An 18,845-nucleotide genomic window follows, 5' to 3' on the forward strand; every position below is an offset into this window, starting at 1 on the left:
GAGACCAAGTCCAGACAGTTTAGAGGTCAAGGAACATTACTGGGGAGAGACTGACAAGTGCCAGCCCTCCTGTTGCATGTTCCCAACATTACAACGTAGGTGTGTCTAACTGGAAATTCAGATAGTGTTCCCAACCTCTGCAGACTTCTGTAGACACCAATGTGTAGAGATCACTGAGCAAACCCACTCCAGATGACCAGAGTTCAGCTACCCATTTTCATTACCCGAGGCTAGACGGCGTACAGGGGCTAGCAGTTTTATTGTAAAGGCATTGGAAAGTCCGGGTATACAGTAAGCACTTAGTTGTTACCGTGCCACAGAGGCAACACCCACCCTCCTTACATCCCTGCCCCCAAAGTGAGGTCACTGCCTACAGTTAGAAGGCTGACCATCAACATTCACAGGTTCCCGGGCTGGGTTTCTAGCACTCACGGCCACACTGCTGTCTGGGGGAAGGGAAATGCTGAAGTTTCCTCCAATAAAGCATTAAGATCTAATCCTACTACACTCCCAGGTAGTACAAATCTCAACAGGTGGCAATAACTCACTTCAAGGGACATCAGTGGGATGGATCTTAAGTCAGTCAAGGGGAAGATGTGAAAAGCTCCGGCCAAAGACATGGCTGAGTAGGTAAAGGCACTTGCCACCAAGCCTGATGACCTGAGTACTTTGGCACATAAACACAAACACTCAAAAATAAATAAATAAATAAATAAATGCTTCACCAAAAAAAAGCTTTAAAATTTGGAACAATTCAAAACTTAAAAAAAAAAATTGCAAAGTTTATAGTCAAAGCCTGGGGTAGCCACATAAATTTGTGACCCTGGCCCCAGATCCTCCTGACTTAGTCAAAATACCCAACGCTCCTCCTCAGGAGTGTGTGCCCATTTCTCTCTGCTGAGGAAATGTTTCAACAACACTCACCTTTCTCTTTTGTGGTCCTTGTTCCTAAGACTCAGCATCCTACAGAGCTTCAACTCTGTCCAGGCTCCCCGAGTAGCCTTCCCAGGGCTGCAGCTCTTGATGAGTTCCTCCAAAACTTGAGATCGACTCTCTAAGTCTTGGGGACACTGATAACCAAGATGACACAGGAGACTGCTCTGGGGGACACACTGTACCTGGGCTAGTCAATAGAACTAGGGGCATCGGGACACACCAGTATAAGCGTGCTATAGAACTAATTCCTAGCCAGGCGGTGACACTTTAAATCCCAGCACTCAGGAGGCAGAGGCAGGCAGATCTCTGTGAGTTCGAGGCCAGCCTGGTCTACAGAGCAAGATCCAGGACAGGCACCAAAGCTACACAGGGAAACCCTGTATCAAAAAGGTGAGCAATAGAAGGAGACACTCAACATTACCCCCTGCCTTCCTCGTGCACAAGCGTGTACACACACACACACACACACACACACACACACACACACACACACACCTGGAGAAGACATCTTGGGGGATAAAATAATAGGGACACATTCATGGAGACTCACTTAGTTTTTCATCCTCGCTATCAATAAGTAAAAAGTGTCTGTCCCTTGTTCCTTATCAAAAGGGACACCCCACCAGATATAGGATGATGCCATAAGTCTCAGGGATAACCTGGACACTGATCTGTATCTTACATGGGAAAGTCCTCTTAAACAATCCTCATAATTAGGGGACCCCCACATCCCTCAAGCAATCCCTGTGAGTGGCAGCCCCAGGTCCCCAAATCAGTGCTATTCCCGTTTTCTAAGCCCAGTTCTTTCTAACGAAAACCTCTACCTAAGCCAGGTGGTGGTGGCACATACCTTTAATCCCAGCACTCAGGAGGCAGAAGCAGGTGGATCTCTGTGAGTTCAAGGCCAGCCTGGTCTCCAGAGTGAGATCCAGGACAGCTAGGGCTATACAGAGAAACCCTGTCTCAAAAATACCAAAAACAAAAACAAAAACCAACAAAAACCCTTTACCTAAGGTCAGGCATGGTGGCGCACATGGCCACCCTGCTCCCATGATCACCAAGGATGATTGGTCCTTGGGCTCAGACAACAGCAGTGGGGACAGAGGTGACTCAGCTTTGCTCGGACCCTTTTGCCTTGTCCTCACCTGAGAGGGCAAAGCTGGCCTTGGCCAATGTTGTCCAGCAGTGGGACCAGCACCTGGTCATCTCTGAGGAATGGTCCCCGCTGGCGAGTGGAAGTCTGACTCACCCAATCCTTAGCATTGTCTGACAGCATGCAGCAGGGAAACAATCCACATTCGGAGAATGGCAGTCAAGAGGAAATAACCGGGGCTAGAGAGAGCGAGCAGGAAGAGCGCCAACTACTCTTGCAGAGACCCAGGTCAGCTTCCCAGCAGCCACACCGGGCAGCTCATAACCGCCTGCAACTCCAGGGAGCCCAAGTCCTCTGGCCTCCAAGGCACCTCACACACATGGGACATAAAAACGTGTGCAGGCACGCGCACACACACACATAAATAAAATAAATTAATCTTAAAAAAAAAAAAAAAAGAAGAGCCATCAAGAGGACTCAGCAGATAAAGGCATCTGCCACCAAGTCTGATGACCTGAGTTCACTCTCTGGGACCCACACAGCAGAAGTGAACTGACTCCTGCAAACTGTCCTCTGACTTCCACGTGTATCATGACATGAATGTTGCCATATGTACACACATGCGCACACACACATACAAATAAATAAATGTAAAAAGGCTAATAATAATAATAAGCTGGGTGTTATGGCACACCTATAATCTAAGCAGCTTGGGAGGCAGAGGCAGGAGGATTGCTGAAAGCTCTAGAGTTCAAGGCTTGTCAGGGCTACACAGTGAGATCCTGTCTAAAATAAATAAACAAAAAGAGCTTTCACAAACTGACACACGTGCCTCAGTACTGTCGACCCCTTCTGCACCGACAGAGGTCACTCCAACTCACAAAACTGCAAGGACACACGCAGGCACTAGCTCTTCCGCTGCCTGAGTGCCCCGGGAATATTCAACTCCAGTGTGGCTTCTCTGTGTCGTTCAGCTACTTCACCCACTTGGGCCGCTCCTCCCTGGACCTCTCTGTCCTCTCCTTCCCTCTCATCCTCCCCTGAGAGTCAAGGCCCGGGAGAGCCATGAGGACACACTGTGGCGTCCCAGAAGCCTGGACCTCTGGTGCCTACTCTGGCTGCTTGCATCCTCTTCCCAGTCTCACGTGGTATACATTTCACCACCTCAAGGGCCAGGACCTCTGCTTGGAGCACGTTGTGGGGACAGTGTCAGGAGCCGCACCTTAGCAGATTGAGGACACAGCACAGCTGTGGATGCCGGTTGGGATTCAGATCCACAGCTGCCTGGTTCTCAAGCCTGTTCTCTTTCTTGTGTACAGGTGGTCGTCTGAGGGGACATCAGCTCTGGGGCTCGGAGAACGGTAAAGGGACCTCCAGAATAAACTAACTGCCTTCAGAGCAAAGAAAAAGAACAGATAGACAAAAATGAGAAACACAGAGAAGAAGCAAAAAAACACCAAGTTCTCCCCAAATTGCATATCATTCCGGGATGGAAGAGCAGACATAACAGATGCTGGAAACATGGCTTCGGTGACAAGAGCCACTTGACCAAATGTCAGCTATGATTTCCTGCTTCCGGCCAACAATGTCAGAGAATATTCCAGAATTGCTGCTGCTGCTGCTGCTGAGCTCCAAAAGCAGAGAGGCTTCTCAGTTCCAATGTCTCCAGGACAGTCATGCTGCCAGCTGCGGATTCTCAGTTTTGTTTTTTATACTGCAAGACAGAGAAAGAGATTTTTATCCTGCAAGACGGCGGAGGAGGACTCTGGTCACGTCTCACAGGTGTCGCCACCTCCCCCACAGGGGTTTCTGGGAGGTGGTGAGACTCCATGGGGACGCCCTCCACTGTCACATCTCTAGTCAGTACCTAGCCCTTCTTCTTTACTGGAAAAGCTGAGGGGCTCAGGGAAGGAGATGGGGAAGCTGGAGGTATTGGGACCGAGCAACAAGCACTCACCAGGGCTTGTCCTTAAGCTGAGTCTTGTTTGTGGGAGCAAAGTCCCTGGCAGAGGAGGCCCCCAAAGCCAATCACCAAAGTGTTTCTTTTTCTGTTGTTGTTGGTTTTGGGGGGTTTTTTGTTGTTGTTTCTGTTTTCTTGTCAGGGATATGCCTCAGGGGCTTGTGCACCAGGCAAGCAATCTACCACTCAGCTAAATGCCCTGTCAAAATCTGAGTTTCACAAAATGGACTTTAAACCCCACATCTGGAGCATCTGAGTTAGGAGGACAAGAATCTGGGGGTACACTCCAGTTCTCCACAGAGTCCAGGTGGAGGTCCTAGACAGCAGCCTAGTTTTTGTCAAGGTCACACAAACCAGTCACCTGGGACAAGGCAACCACAATTTAAGAATTGCTTCCATCATCAGATCGACCTGTGTCCGTGCCTGTGGGCAGTGCCAGCGCTGGGCAGGTGGTCCTGGGGCATATAAGAAAGGTAGCTGAGAAAGCCGTGGGAAGCGAGCCAGTTAGCAGCCTTCCTCTGTGGTGTCTGCTTCCGTTCCTGCCTCAGCTTCCCTTGGTGATGGACTATAGCCCGTAAGCCAAATAAACCCTTTCCTGCCCCAAGGCGGCTTCTGCCAGTGTTTTATCACAGTAGCAGAGAACAGACTAAGACAGCTTCCCGCAAGCCAGATACAGCTGTGCCCATGTCAGCTCACTTGGCACTGCTAGGCAGTGGTATGGCCTTTCAGGATTAAGGGTGCTGGAAAAGAATGCAACCATAAGAGATCATCCTGGGAGAACTGTTGGCATGGGCAGCCTGTTTTCAACTGTGACTCGCAGGCGTCCCCTAGTGGCCGAGGAGGTTAGAGCATCACCGGAGCCAAGCAAGCACGCACCTTGTTCATGATCCAGTCGGCATCCTCAATGGCTCTTTTAATAATCTGCAGGATTCTCTCAGGGTTATCTTCATCTGAGTGAACCCGGAAACCCTGTAAGTTTCAGCATAAAAGAACATGGCCAAGCGAAATTCACAAGGTTCGCAACTTCAGCGCACAGTCCCGAGAGGCTGCGGGGCGCTGGTCACCTGCTTAGCCCTGCTGAGGTGTGCTCATCCTGCCCACTTGGAGGTGAGGCTTGGAGAGGCGACCCTGCTGCTCTTAGGTAGCAGCGTTTGAGTCCTAGTCTATGAGACAGCCAGCGGGGAGGATGAGAAGGAGGCCGGGCTCTGGGCCCGCGGGTGATCTGGCAGGTGATCATCCAGCAGGTGACAATGGCCGACGGGAGTCCTCAATCAGCCCTGGGTCTGATTTGATCAGCAAAGGAATCTGCTTCGATCAAAGTGTGCTGGGGAGGGACTGCACACACGCGCGCGCCCACCACACACACACACACACACACACACACACACACACACACACACACACCCCAGGTGCTGGTGCTGGGGGAGCAACGGGGAAAGGTAGGAAGGCAGAGGGGCAGGAGATCCTGGGAAATCCAGCCAGGCCTGTGACCCGTGACCTACGACTTTGGTTCACTGGTGTGGTGAACCTCAGGGTTCTTCCAGAACAATGGGCTCCCCCGTCCCTTACCTGTGTTCCCAACCTCACATTCACCTGCTTACCAGGAGCCCACCTTGTGCCACCTCAAGGAAATCTTCCCTGACTCCCCCAAAGCTAATTCCTCCCTTCTGTCTCCCACAGCCTTCTATTGCTACCACTCTCTCTCTTTTTGAGACAGGGTCTCACTATGTAGCCCTGGCTAGCCTGGAACTCACTATGTAGACCAGGCTGGCCTTGAACTTGGAGAGAGCCATCTGCCTCTGCTTCTTGAGTGCCAGAATTAAAGATGTGCACCGGGGTTGGGGATTTAGCTCAGCGGTAGAGCGTTTGCCTAGCAAGTGCAAGGCCCTGGGTTCGATCCTCAGCTCAAAAAAAAAAAAAAAGATGTGTACCACCACATCCCAGTTGTTTTTATTTTCCACATCTTATGAAGTTTAGCTTTGAGCTCTTTGTTTGGAAATGATTTCTTATAATTTTTTAAAATTTGTATTATTTTGTCTGTGGTCTGGGTGTTTTGTCTGTGCACCACACACATGCAGTACCTGCAGGGGCCAGGAGAGGGCACTGGATCCCCGGAAGCTGCCACTCGGGAGCAAAGAACAGACCCTGAGTCCTCTGGAAGAGTTGCCAATGCTCTTAACCTTTGAGCCATTGACCAAGTCCCAGAAGTGATTTCTTATAGAAAGGTAGTGTGATGTGCAAAGAACTCCAAACCAGACTTCCCAGTTAACATTTTCCCATGCTAGCTTTACCACCCTTTTTATATAGAAGCATCTAAAGTAAGTTACAGGCACTGTGCCCTTATCCCCTACAAAACTCTCTGTTTCCTAACAAAGGCACCCTCTACAGACCACAGCAATCAAACTCCAAAAAATTAACATCCATACAACCATTACCTAATCCACTGCCAGTATTCTACTTCCCATCGGCCACATGTCACGCCTTCCATTTACTTGGGACATTGCTTTCGTCTTGGTTAATCTAGAGCTGCTTGCCTTTCCTGGAGGTCCACAAAACTTTGTTCTGCTTTTATTTATTCATATTTCTTTAAGACAGGTCCTCTTAGTGGGACCTGGGGCTCACAATCCTCCTGTTCCTGCCTCTCCAACGCTGGGATTTCAAGTGCAGGTCACCACCCCAGCCTTCTCTGGGTGTTGAACTCTGGTCCTCACGGCAGCGTTATCTCTCCCGCCTCTCCCCAGTCTGTGCTGCTTTCCTTTGAGCCGTCTCATTCAGGCCCCAGCACAGCGCCGTGATGCCAGCTGATGCAGCCACTGTGCACCGACGGAAGCCAGAGGCCAGCTGCCCACTTTTGCAGTGCTTCTTATAAAACTTCTAGGCCCACTCCCGGGCACCCGTGCCTCTGGCCCCCGGCAGACACCTCCCCCAGACCTGCTCCCACCTGCCGGACAGCATGCTTGTAGTGCTCCTGGGCGCCCTTGGTTGGCAGCTGCCTGCAACAGCGCAGCAGGTAACGGTAGAGCTGCAGCGGTGTCTGGACCAGCTCTGCCCCCGGCAGTGGGGCCATCTGTGAGCCCCGCCTGAAAAACACAGAACATCGCTTTCTGAGATATCAGGCCAGTTCCACAGTGGCCCTGGCCTCCAATCCCAGCCCTCTGTGAACCATCTGCACAGAGGCGGGGCCCCCTTGTGGCCCAATCCCAGCCGCCTACACCCTGGGCTGGGGCTAGCCTTAGCATAGAGCAGGCCCACAAGGACGCAACGCAAGTGCAGAGGGAAATGTGTCAGCTCAGCCTAGAGTCTGCTAAAGCTCAGCTTCAGGTGGGAGGTGAGGGAGGTGATAAGCAGAAAACCCCAGGGAGGCAACAAGGCTGCCCACAGCCACATACATCCTAGTCAGGGCATCAGGCAGGAAGGCAGGACGCCCGGAGTTCCAAAGCTGCTAATCGAAGCATTGTCCCAAAGCCAGAGAACGGGCAAGACCAGGAGCTCATCAGACTTGCAGTCTTGGTCCCCAGCCAGATAGATGCATGTTAATGAGACGCTCAGCAGACTGGAATGCACAGGGTGGCTCCATGAAGAAGCAGCTATACACAGAGTGACCAAGGGGAAGCCGGGACTAGGTACGTGACTTCATTTTACTGAGACATTAATAACAATGAGCACGATATACATCTAACACATAAACGGATGCAGACTTAAGAAAAACTAAGCACAGAGAGGTCAGGTAACGTGCCCAAGCTCACACAGCTGATAAGAGGTCGATCTGAGATTTGAACCTTGGCAGTCTGGCTCCAGGATCCGGTAAAAAAAAAAAGGGGGGGGGGCGTGGGACGTGGAAGATGACTGGGTAGGTAAGGGTGCTTGTAACTGAGACTGAGGACCTGAGTTTGGTCCCCACGACCCACACGCTGGAAGGAGTGAACCGACTCCCCTCAGGCTGTCCTTTCCTCCATAAAAGTGTCATGGCACACACGTGTCCACACATGTCCACACACAGATGGATGTAATTTTAATTTTCTTTTTTAAAAATAGGGCTGGGTGTGGTAGCACAAGCCTTTAATTCCAGTCCAGCAAAGGCTATGTAGTGAGATACGGCCTCAAAAAAATTTTTTTGTTGTTTTTGTTGTTTTAGGGGCTGGAGAGATGGTTCAGCAGTTAAGAGCACTGGCTGCTCTTGCAGAGGACCGGGGTTCAGTTCCCAGCACCCATATGTGGCTCACAACTATCTGTAACTCCAAGTACATCTAGGGTCTGATGCTTCTTCTGCCCTCCAGAGACACCGAGCATGTACATGGTACATATATACATGAAGGCAAACACATGTGCCCATAAAATGAAATAAAAAATAATTTTAAATCATTTAGATATTAGGAAAAAAGTGCTATTAACATACAATTGATGCATGTATTTACAGTGAGCCATTTGGTAACTTTTCACATGTCCACCCCTGCAGAAACCACCACCACATTGAAGAAAACACATATACACTCCAAAATGACGTCTCGGCACTCCCTTGAGCTCCACACCTCCCATCATGCTCCAGGAGCTGCTCACTGGCTTCCCCATCTCAGGTTCCTTTACATGTTCCCAAGGTTTGGGTAAGCGGAACAGTCTGCCATGTTTTCTTTTGTCTATGGACTCCATGTTTTCAAACTAAAAATTGAATCTGTTTTTCAGCTATTACATGAATCTTAAGAAGTATGCACATTCATGGCATACCATAGGACATTTCAAAACGTTTATATTGCCTGATTTTTTAAAGATTTATTATTTGTTAATTATAACATGAATGTGTCTGTGGGAGGGTATGCACACGTGAGTGTGGTACCCAAAGAGGACAGAGGCATCAGATTTCTTAGAGCTGGAGTTACAGGCAATTTTGAGCTGCCTGAGGAGGATTCTGGAAACCGAACTCAGGTCCTCTGGAAGAGTAGTATGGACTCTAAACCACTCTATCATATGTGTTCTTCCCAAAGATCCCACAACTCAATAAGAACTTTTTCTTTATATATATATATGTGTGTGTGTGTGTGTGTGTGTGTGTAATTCATTTATCATGTGTGTGTGTGTGTGTGTGTGTGTGTGTCATACGTGACACTCCACTGTCACTCCATTCTCTTCCACACTTGATACCAAGCGAGCTCTTCCCAGAATCTCCAAACTATCAAGGACGTCAGCTCTCTCCAGCTCTGCATGGCAGGGCTACCTTCCCAGACCCTCAGTGGAACCCTTTCCCTCTGAAGCCCTTTCTGACTGTCCCTCCCCGGGTGGGAGTAAAATCTCTCTGCTGCCTTGCAGGAGGCTCCCACAGCTCATGCAGGAGGCTCCCGCAGCTCATGCAGGAGGCTCCCGCAGCTCATGCAGGAGGCTCCCACAGCTCATGCAGGAGGCTCCCGCAGCTCATGCAGGAGGCTCCCGCAGCTCATGCAGGAGGCTCCCGCAGCTCATGCAGGAGGCTCCCGCAGCTCATGCAGGAGGCTCCCGCAGCTCATGCAGGAGGCTCCCGCAGCTGAGCTGCGCCCAAGCCTCCGCACTGTGCCTGGCCTTCAGCAGGCTTCGCACTGGATGAACTGATCCAATCGACCCATTATCTCCTCAGTACAGGCTTGGCGGGGAGGAGGGGGCTCCCTGTGTGCCAGATGAAGAGTCCAAGGTGGAGAGACTGAATGACTGGTGTTTGTTTTAAAGAAGCAAGGCGCGGGAGAACGGCCAAAAAGAACCAGACTAGCTCTGTCGGACACCCAGCACTGACAGGGAACCGTGACAGTCTGGGTTCAGGGGAGCCTGCACTCATCCTATTTCAAGCACATCTTCCCGAGCAACTTGGCCATCTCCTCATGGTTCTTCCGGCTCGTGCTCTGACACTAGAGTTGACCGGCAACTGTCCACCACCACCACCACCCCCCCCCTACCCCCCACCCCACCACCACCACCCCGCTATCCATTCTCCCTCCTAGTAAACGCCAGCATCGCAGAACTCAGGGTGCACACGCGCCCAACCTGCCTGACCAATCAGAGCCCAGGATTTATACACGTGCAGGGATTGGCTCACAGATGAGCAGCTGGGGCCGGAAAAGACTCCCTCCCCAACTAGACTCAGAAAGTCTTCAAGGGATGCCATCTTGCCTACTCTTGGCTCCAAGCAGAGAGCGGAGCTGGAACTTGCCAGAACAAAGTTCAAAGACCTCATTTAAGCCCCCAAACACTTCACCCATAGGAAACCCAGGCCCCAGAACTCTCAATAGCCTGACCATTCACTCCGACTACCAAACCAGCCTGGAACGATGGTTCTGTCACCTTCAATGCAAAGAATTTCGACACATCTTGATTCCCCACTTCTACTTCCAGGGGCTGGCGGTGTGGCTCAGTAGGTAGAGCACCTGCCTAGCATGCAGGAAGTTCTGGGCTCAATCTCCAACACTGCAAACAGAAGGTATAATGGTATAGGCCTGTAATCCCAGCACTAGGGAGACGAAGGTCGCAAGATCACAAAGTCAAGGTCATCCTCGGTCACAGCCTGGCCTATAGGTCTCAAAAACAAACAAACAAACAAACACACAAACTTCTATGACCCACCTCAATGGTTCCAGCTGTAAGGAAGTCTAAGAAGGACACGGGGCTCTTCAAGTCCTTGCTGTCACTATTCTGACTAGCCCTGCTTTGGCCTGGTCCACAGAAGGGAGCCCATAAACTGTCATGGGCAGGCCCCTGAAGGGCAACCACAGAGGACACACTACAGTCCCAACATGACAGGCAGCTCCTCTGGCAGGCTTCCCCAGACTATATAAAGTGCTAATCAAATATTGTAAAATGCTAGTCCAGAACAGATGGTTACCATCTGCAGTCCTCAAACTCGACATTTGGAAAGAGCACAACTTTGCTTCGCTGCTTTAAAAACCCAAGCAATACTTAGTAACCAACCCAGCAAGTATGGGCGGAAGATTATTTTCAGCTCAATTATATTACTTAGTCATTCTCCGTAATAACAAGTAGAGAATGCATGTGTGGGTCCACTGAGAGGAGCTGAACTAAAAATGCTTTAATTTAATTTAAAGTGTGGGTTTACTATTAAGGGGGCCATGAACCTCCCAGCACCATCACCAAAACTAGAGTCAACCTCTGACCCTGGGGATGCTCACTTCTCTCACTGTGCCCTTTGCACTTGACCTAAGCCTCACACCCCAGACCCCTGGGATAGCTCCATCTCCCAGGCAACCAGGCTAAGATGGCCACCTGCAAGCCAACTACTCCTTCTCCTTCGATCCCTGAGCCCCTGGCTTTGAAATCCTATCAAATTCTACCTCTCTGTGCCACTTAGATTTATGGCTCCTTCTCGTCCAGATCCCTTCTGTCTCAGCTGCCACAGTCTGGAGCTGGACTCCTTGCCTTTCAAACCATCTCCCTATCTGTTCTCCACCCAAGAGCCTGACTGAACCTGAAACATAAATGTCAGGGAACCCAGTCCCCTCCAAATCCCCTTAGTATTCATCCCCATACCTTGTTACTCTGGCAACTTTTCTCAAAAATGTGGAATAGCTACTTGAGTTTATTTTAAGCAGCCTATGAATGGACATCTTTTCATCACAATGATGTAATATTTACCTACACAGGTAAGAAAAAAAATCCCAATTTCATAGGTATTATGTTTAAAACAGTTTTGGTTTTGTTGTTGTTTTTAAAGAATGGGTACAGAAATATACCAAGCAAATAGAGGCGCAGTCAAAACGAGGAGCAGGCAGAAACGGTGACACTGACCAGGGATGGTGCCAGCCTATAGAACACACCCAGGTTCCTTTCCAGGGCCCAGGGAGTCCTGTGCCTGCGTCACCCACCCCTCAGGCCAAGTCCAGGCAAACTGAGTCCTAGACGGGGCAGTCTGTGGCAGCTGTGACTAGGGATGGTCTCCACACTGTGACAGGTGACAGAAGGCTTGACACAAACAGGTATGTTAGCCAGGGTCCTCAAAGACGCAAAACCGGTAAAAGGTGTGTGGGTGTGGGTGTGTGTGTGTGTGTTTGAGAACATCTGTGAGTGTGGGGGGTAGGGGAGTATGTGAGTATGTGGGGGGGAAGGAGTGTCTTAGTGAGGGTGTCTATTTCTGTGAAGAGACACCATGACCATGCCAATTCTTAGAAAGGAAAACATTTAATTGGGTGGCTTACAGTTTCAGAGGTTTAGTCCATTATCATCATGGCTGGACATGGTGTCACACAGGCAGATATGGTGCTGGAGAAAGAGCTGAGAGTTCCACATCTTGATTCCACAGTCAACAGGAAGGGAACTCTCACAAGGTATAGCTTGAGCACAGGAGACCTCAAAGCCCACCCCCATAGTGACACATTTCCTCCAACAAGGCCACACCTACTCCAACAAAGCCACACCTCCTAATAGTGCCACTCCCTATGAGCTTATGCAGGCCAATTACATTCAAACTACCACACTGAGTGAGTGTGTGTGTGTGTGTGTGTGTGTGTGTGTGTGTGTGTGTGTGTGTGTTACAAGGAATGTGTCATGTAATTCTGGGAGCTGGCAAGTCCAAAATCTGCAAAGCTAATGCCCTGACTCTAACCCTATGGGGGAAAGTTGCCAGGAAACTAGGAAGAGTCTCTGTCCCAATTCAAAGGGCTTCTAGAGAATTCTTTCTTATGTCAGAAAGGCTCAGACTGTTCATTCTATAACAGTGTGACTTGTAAACATCTAACACCGTCCAGATAGTACAGACCAAGTACCGCCCCTGCCCACCCCCAGGACTGTTAAACTGTGTGTCAGGTAACTCTCCACATCTTCTGGTTTACATCTCTAACTGTAAGATCGCCAGAGGCACAGGTAGAGACCAGGTAGACAGAAAGTGGGTTCAACTGTAAACATTCATTTCCTTTACCGACTTCTGTTTCCTAAGTTCTTCTAAAATATAGCAAGCTGGTGGTGGGGTGTGACTTCGATATCCTGTAGCAGTCAGGCCTTTAGTGGACTGAATGAAGCTGGAGATGTGGCTTACCAGGATGACCTGGAATTCACAGAGATTCACTGGCTTCTGCCTCCTGACACTGGGATTTAAAGATGTGCTCCACCATGCCCAGTCTAAATATGTGCTTTTAAAAAGACTGAATATTAATGAAGACAGTTTGCTTGACTCAGTCTACTAATTTAAATCTAAAAACACTCCCATGGAGACACTCAGAATGATACTTGCATCCCATTCAAGCGGACACATAACGTGAACGCTCCTGGTAGAAGTCCAAAACTACTTATTGACAATCCTCTCCCATCTGCCTTTGAGGCCCCTGTGGCTTCCGACAGCTGGCCTTACTCTTCCACACTCAGCTCTGGGTCTGGCACCTCCTGGACGCCCTCAATAACACAGGACACCGAATGCCACCATGCACCATGCTCAGGAGGAAACCTATGGTGACCCCAAAAGAGCCTTATCAGCCCCTTTCACTCTAGCCCTGACTTCCAGCTCAGATCTCACCTGAATTATGGGAAGGCACCCACCTGTGTGCAAGGCCGGCCCTGCCAGCCATTCTCCAAGGGTGGTTACAGTGTGTTATCAACCTCCCAAGCAAAAACTTGTGCAGCTGGACACCAGCTGACACTGTCGAGCTGGTACAAGACTCTTCCAACGTCACTGGGAAATGCCTGACCCTGTGGTTATGCAGTCTGCTCTTATCCTCAGATGATGCAGGTACAAGCATTAAGAAGTATGTTACAGGCTCTACAACTATTTCCAAACAGTTCAACAATAGCCAAGTCACAGAGAGAAGGGACGGACTAAGAAACACAAATGTTAAGAGTGTTTCTACTCAAGGTTCAAGCTCTGTCCTGATGCACCACCCACAGCCAACTCTCAAGGTCCCTCTCATCCTCTTCCAGCACAGGGGTGGAAGACATTATCACCTCCCTGAGCCTCCCTGCCCCACTCTGTACCTCTGATGTTTCCCCATCCTCCCCACTCTCACCCCTCCACTCTCAAGCACACTGGCAGTGTGAGAAACAGCAGGTTGATTGTGTCCTGACCGGCTCCATGAGCAATGACCCTGTGGACTCCCTATGACCTGAGAATTCAAGGAATGCAGCCCAGACTGCATTCTCTGCTCAGACCCTGAGGACCCTGGCATCCACTTCAAAGTACCTCTTTCCACGAACTATTAGTAACTCTGTTTCCCCATCTTGTACAGTCTAATACAGTCACAGTCGGCCGCACAATCGCTGGGGTGCCTGTTATTTAAGTCACCCGTATACAACGAAAGCACTGAAACCAGCACGCACCAGGACAAAGAGAAGCAGTCTGGTCTGCCATGAGCATAGCTCACCCACGGAACATCTCTCCGGGCGGCTGAGTGTGCAGGCTCGGGGAAATCACTGAAAAGACCAATACCAGCTCATCCAGAATCTTCTGAAAAGCTAATGTCATCTTTGATCACGTTCTCACGAAAGGCAATTGTGACAGCTTTTCACATATTACCTCATTAAACACAGCAATGTTAGAGGGTAGGTACTGTTAGCCCCATTTTATAGATAAGAAAGCCAAGGCTCGGAGAAACTATGCTTTGTCAGTGGCCACATAGCCGTGCACAGTCAGAACGGGAACTAACCCTAAGTCTATTTGATTCTGAAGCCACAATCTTACTTCCCTCCTTGACGACTGCTAAATATGTAAGCCTAAGAACGCTGACTAAGGCTAGGGTAACCCAGCATTAAGAGAACTGCCTAGCATGTGCAAAGCCCTGAATTCAGTCCTCAGAACTAAAAAAAAAAAGTGCTGCCCAGATCATGACTAAGGACCCCATCCATAAAGAACTCTCCTGAGGCTTATGCAAGAGCAGACTCAGTCACTGATACACATACTTCACCGGATTGTTATTCACAACGTAGCCAGAAATCCTTGCACTTCATGCCTTTCTGAAATAGAAGGACATTACAGCACCCTCTCACATCGAAATGGAAATAAAAAAATCAGACTAATGTCAATTACACAAGAGGAAAAAAAAAAAAAAGAAATGCTCTTTAAAAAAAAAAATCTTAAGCCGGGCGGTGGTGGCTCACACCTTTAGCCCCAGCACTAGGAGGCAGAGACAGGTAGATCTCTGTGAGTTCAAGGCCAGCCTGGTCTACCGAGAGAGTTCCAGAATAGTCTGGGCTACATAGAGAGAGGGAAAAAAAATCTTACTGAGTGGTAGGATGACTTAGACACAGGCCTCCCAGTCTGAGTTCCAACCCTGGATCCCACAAGGTGGCAGGAGAGAACCAAAGGCAGTCCTCTGACCTGCACACAGTTTACAAAATCAGATGGGTCTGGTGGCATATCCCCGTAATCCAGCACTCAGGAGGTCAAGGTCCAGCCTAGGCCACTAGCAAAGCCTAGGTTATCCAAGATCCTGTCTCAAAACAAAACAAAACCAACTTACAAAACTCAAAAGAGAATATGATCTATTAAAGGGAGGGGGCACAAAGGGAACTGCCTGGGTGCCAGGTATTATTGCTGGCACAGGAAGAAAGGGCCCGGCCCCATGTAAGCTCGCTGCCCTGTCCCCTAACCTGTGTCCTAGCACGGGGCACCTAAAAATAATTGGAAAAAGAGTCATACATTTAAAAAGATAATGGAACGGCAGAAAAAATAACCCAAAATTATGCCCGATTGGGCACTGATAAAAAGCTAAATTAAGCCTGCATCAGCCATTTTTTAAAATATGCAATTAATCTTCTTGATGGAGAAAAGTTGAAAAATAGGACTGGTGTGCTCCCTGCCCCCGCCCACCCCAGGGCTCCATCTGGCATATTTATGCTCTCCCAGCAAGCCTGCCTCCCCTGGTCCCTCTCCCACAGAACCAAGGTCAGCCCAGCCTCCCTCCATTCCCCCTGGCACACTCTTCAGTCCCAGCTCTGTGCCCATCCCTGTGGGAGGTGGTGATGCTGGAGATGAATCCTGGGGTTTGACTGTGCCAGGCAACCTTTTACCACTGAGCTGTTCCTAGCTCCTGATTAGCAGGTGACTAATCAGTCTCTTTCTTTCGGAATTCCCATGTGCCACCCAAGGATATTTCACACTTTATCCTTCCCTTTCTTTGGCCCCCACTACCTTATACCCAGAGGACAGGTATGTGACAGTAAGGACTTCAAATGAGTCCCAAGAGCCATCACAGGGAGAATGGAGAGATAAAACCTGATCCAGGCAGACCATGGAAAATCATTCTGTAATAAAAAGAACGAAGTGCCGACTTATGCTACCACGCGTGAACCTTGAGGAAGGCGTGCAAGACGCAAGAAACCAGTAACAGGGAGCTACATAACGTATGATTGATTCTGTCTCTATGAAATGTTCAGAATTGGCAAATCGACCGAAAGCAGTGAACTGGTTGCATAGCGCAGAGAAAAGGGAATGGACTGGGGAGGGGCGTTGCCTGCTAACGGAGTTTTTTTTTTAAGGCACGGTAAATATTCTAAAATAGACAGTGGTGGTAGATATACAACTGCGCACATTCTAAAGGTTATTAAACGTGTGCACTTTAAATGGGCACTGGCCGGTAATCCCAGTACACGTGGGAAGCTGAGGCAGAAGGATTACGAATTCAAGGTCAGCCTGGGTTACATATTGCAGAAACCAAAGTGATCCCAGTTACTCCTGGTAACAGGGTGTTCTCATAGACCGACTGAGAGCAGAGGGGCTCGTCTGCTCTTGGAAAACCACAGAACCCAGGGCTGCCCCAGTCGAGTGCGGATGCCAGCAGCACATGGTGGAGACCTGGCTCCCTGCATCCTCCTAGCCCGCATCTCGGCCTCCCACGCTCCTCCGCCGCGCCGGGACTCTGCCTGCGACAGGTGCCGCCGGCTCTCGGGGGAAGCCCGGAGCACCCACAGATCGCCCCCAGGGCTTCCACAGATCCCGGCCCTGCTGGCAGCCTCGGTAATCCCCAGCCCGCCCCCGCCGCCCGAGTCCCCGCCCTGGGCCCACGCAGCAGGGCTCACCCGCCTTCCGGGCGGACGCCAACTCGAGGCGCCGCGAGCGACGAGTGCGCCTGCGCAGCGGAAGCCAGCGCAGCCCCCGCCCCCGCCTGGTGCCTGAGCGCCCTCTGCCGGCCGCCGGCGGGACGCGGGGTCCTACTGGGTGCGGGCATCCTGATCCGACCCCACCCAGTTGACCCTACCCACAGCCTTCTTTCCCTTGTCTTCCTTACTACCCTGGAGACAAGCCCTGGAGGCAAGCTCTTCCTCATATTCCCAAGAATGGATTGTGCTAGAATATTAGGGGTGCTCAAGATCTTTGCAAAGGCTTCTCGGAGGACTTGTCCTAAACCTCTCGTGTTGATGACAGGAATTATGTTTGGAAGGGAGTCTGCATTTTGAGTCGCTTCATCAAATTACAGTCCCACAACACCTGTCAGAAGAATACATATGACAGTAATAGGCATGCTTCTTTTCAGACTCAGCTATAATTATAATTGAGGGAAAGAATACGGAATCTTAACTCAGAGCTACTGCCAGGATCCGTCTTTGAAAACGAAATAATGCTGTTTCATTAAATGGGCTCTCCCTACTCACGCGTGTTTAAAGTCAGAATGCTTCTCTGAATTGATTTAAATACAAGTTTTATATCCTGAAAGAAATAAAGATGAGTCTTTATCGCGAGACAAACGCCCTGTTCAATGAAGCTGCAAGCTTCTCCGGGCTGCTGTCTGTGAGGAGACCAGTGTAACGTTGCTTCTCTTCATGTGTCTCTCTTCTCTGGGGCTTTTTTAAACCTGTCTGTAATGAAAAGCCCAATTTCCCTACACACGCTCCTTGTGCAGTTGCTGTAACAAGACAATTTCTTATAATGTCTTTTTTTTCTTCATTTTTTAAAAAAAGAAAACACTGCTGTCTAGCAGCACCCAGAAATTATTTTTCTTCCTCTTAGGAAGCAGGGGCTATTTCTTAAGAGAGCTTTTCTTTTCCCTGTTTCTTCTTCTTCAGTTCTCTAGACTCCCGCTCCATCTCCTCCAGCACCCCCCTTTTCTTCCTCTTTACCTAACTACCACACTGTCTCAAACCAGTGTGGGAAGATTCCTCCCCTGGAATACCCGGCCAATTACCTTCATTTATTTTCAATTTGTAGACTTAGACCAAATATATCTGAAAAATCCAATCGCACCCCTCATAAATCAGCCCTCTTATTTACCCATGCATAATCAGGGCACATCATTAGTGCAGATCCAATCAATAAATCGTTATACTTTTAGAGTCCCGACTAGGATCACTCTGCCGTGACACCGTTCCACTCTGGAGTCCAACCATAAGACCCTTTCATATTTTTAAGAAATGTCACAGTCTGTTCTCATCCCTGCTCTTTTGTTCCTAGATCTCTGTGTTCCTGCTTCAGAAGCGTCGTTCTGATACCTAGAGCTCATAAAATATTCAAGAAGCAAGCTGTTAGCTCTACCTCCGAAAGCTCCACCTTCACGGCTCTTGTGTTACTTCTGGCTTTATAGAGATACAACATTTATCTTTCTCAAAAATTCCTGGTGGACAGCTAGGCAGCAAGGAGGAGGAGGAGGAGGAGGAGGAGGAGGAGGAGGAGGAGGAGGAGGAGGAGGAGGAGGAGAAGGAGAAGAAGAAGAAGAAGAAGAAGAAGAAGAAGAAGAAGAAGAAGAAGAAGAAGAAGAAGAAGAAGAAAATTACCACAAGGAGAGACATGGGCAGCACGCCCTGTCTTTTACCAAGTCACAGTGGGAACTTGGATTTAAGAATAGGCCAATTGAGCCGGGCGGTGGTGGCGCACGCCTTTAATCCCAGCACTCGGGAGGCAGAACCAGGTGGATCTCTGTGAGTTCGAGGCCAGCCTGGTCTCCAAAGCGAGTTCCAGGAAAGGCGCAAAAG

At 49.6% G+C, this 18,845-nt stretch overlaps 1 protein-coding gene across 2 annotated transcripts; it reads right to left on the reverse strand.

Moving 5' to 3' along the window:
• Positions 1 to 240: 240 nt before the first annotated feature.
• On the reverse strand, positions 241 to 17,076 carry Lyrm9 (LYR motif containing 9). 2 transcript variants are annotated; one of them, XM_052757373.1, is made up of 4 exons: positions 16,959 to 17,076; positions 6,931 to 7,069; positions 4,866 to 4,958; positions 241 to 3,743 (listed from the first exon to the last, which is right to left on the reverse strand). In XM_052757373.1, exons 2-4 carry the CDS (start codon positions 7,054 to 7,056, stop codon positions 3,726 to 3,728), a joined length of 237 nt encoding a protein of 78 aa, XP_052613333.1. In that variant the 5' UTR covers positions 7,057 to 7,069; positions 16,959 to 17,076; the 3' UTR covers positions 241 to 3,725. The 2 variants fall into 2 exon arrangements, with proteins under 2 accessions (XP_052613333.1, XP_052613334.1); XM_052757374.1 differs by lacking the exon at positions 16,959 to 17,076 and adding an exon at positions 10,569 to 10,847.
• Between the last annotated feature and the right edge of the window lie 1,769 nt (positions 17,077 to 18,845).

Source organism: Peromyscus californicus, unplaced genomic scaffold, assembly GCF_007827085.1.
Source record: "Peromyscus californicus insignis strain IS unplaced genomic scaffold, ASM782708v3 Scaffold_3__1_contigs__length_106647218, whole genome shotgun sequence".
NCBI classification, from domain to species: Eukaryota; Metazoa; Chordata; class Mammalia; order Rodentia; family Cricetidae; genus Peromyscus; species Peromyscus californicus.

What these genes read in the sequence shown, in the direction of transcription:
- Lyrm9 (XM_052757373.1), bottom strand. Translation starts at nt 7,056, where the DNA reads ATGGCCCCACTGCCGGGGGCAGAGCTGGTCCAGACACCGCTGCAGCTC. An exon ending in ACAAGCATGCTGTCCGGCAG is followed by an intron (nt 4,959 to 6,930) that starts GTGGGAGCAGGT and finishes TGAAACTTACAG; the next exon opens with GGTTTCCGGGTTCACTCAGA.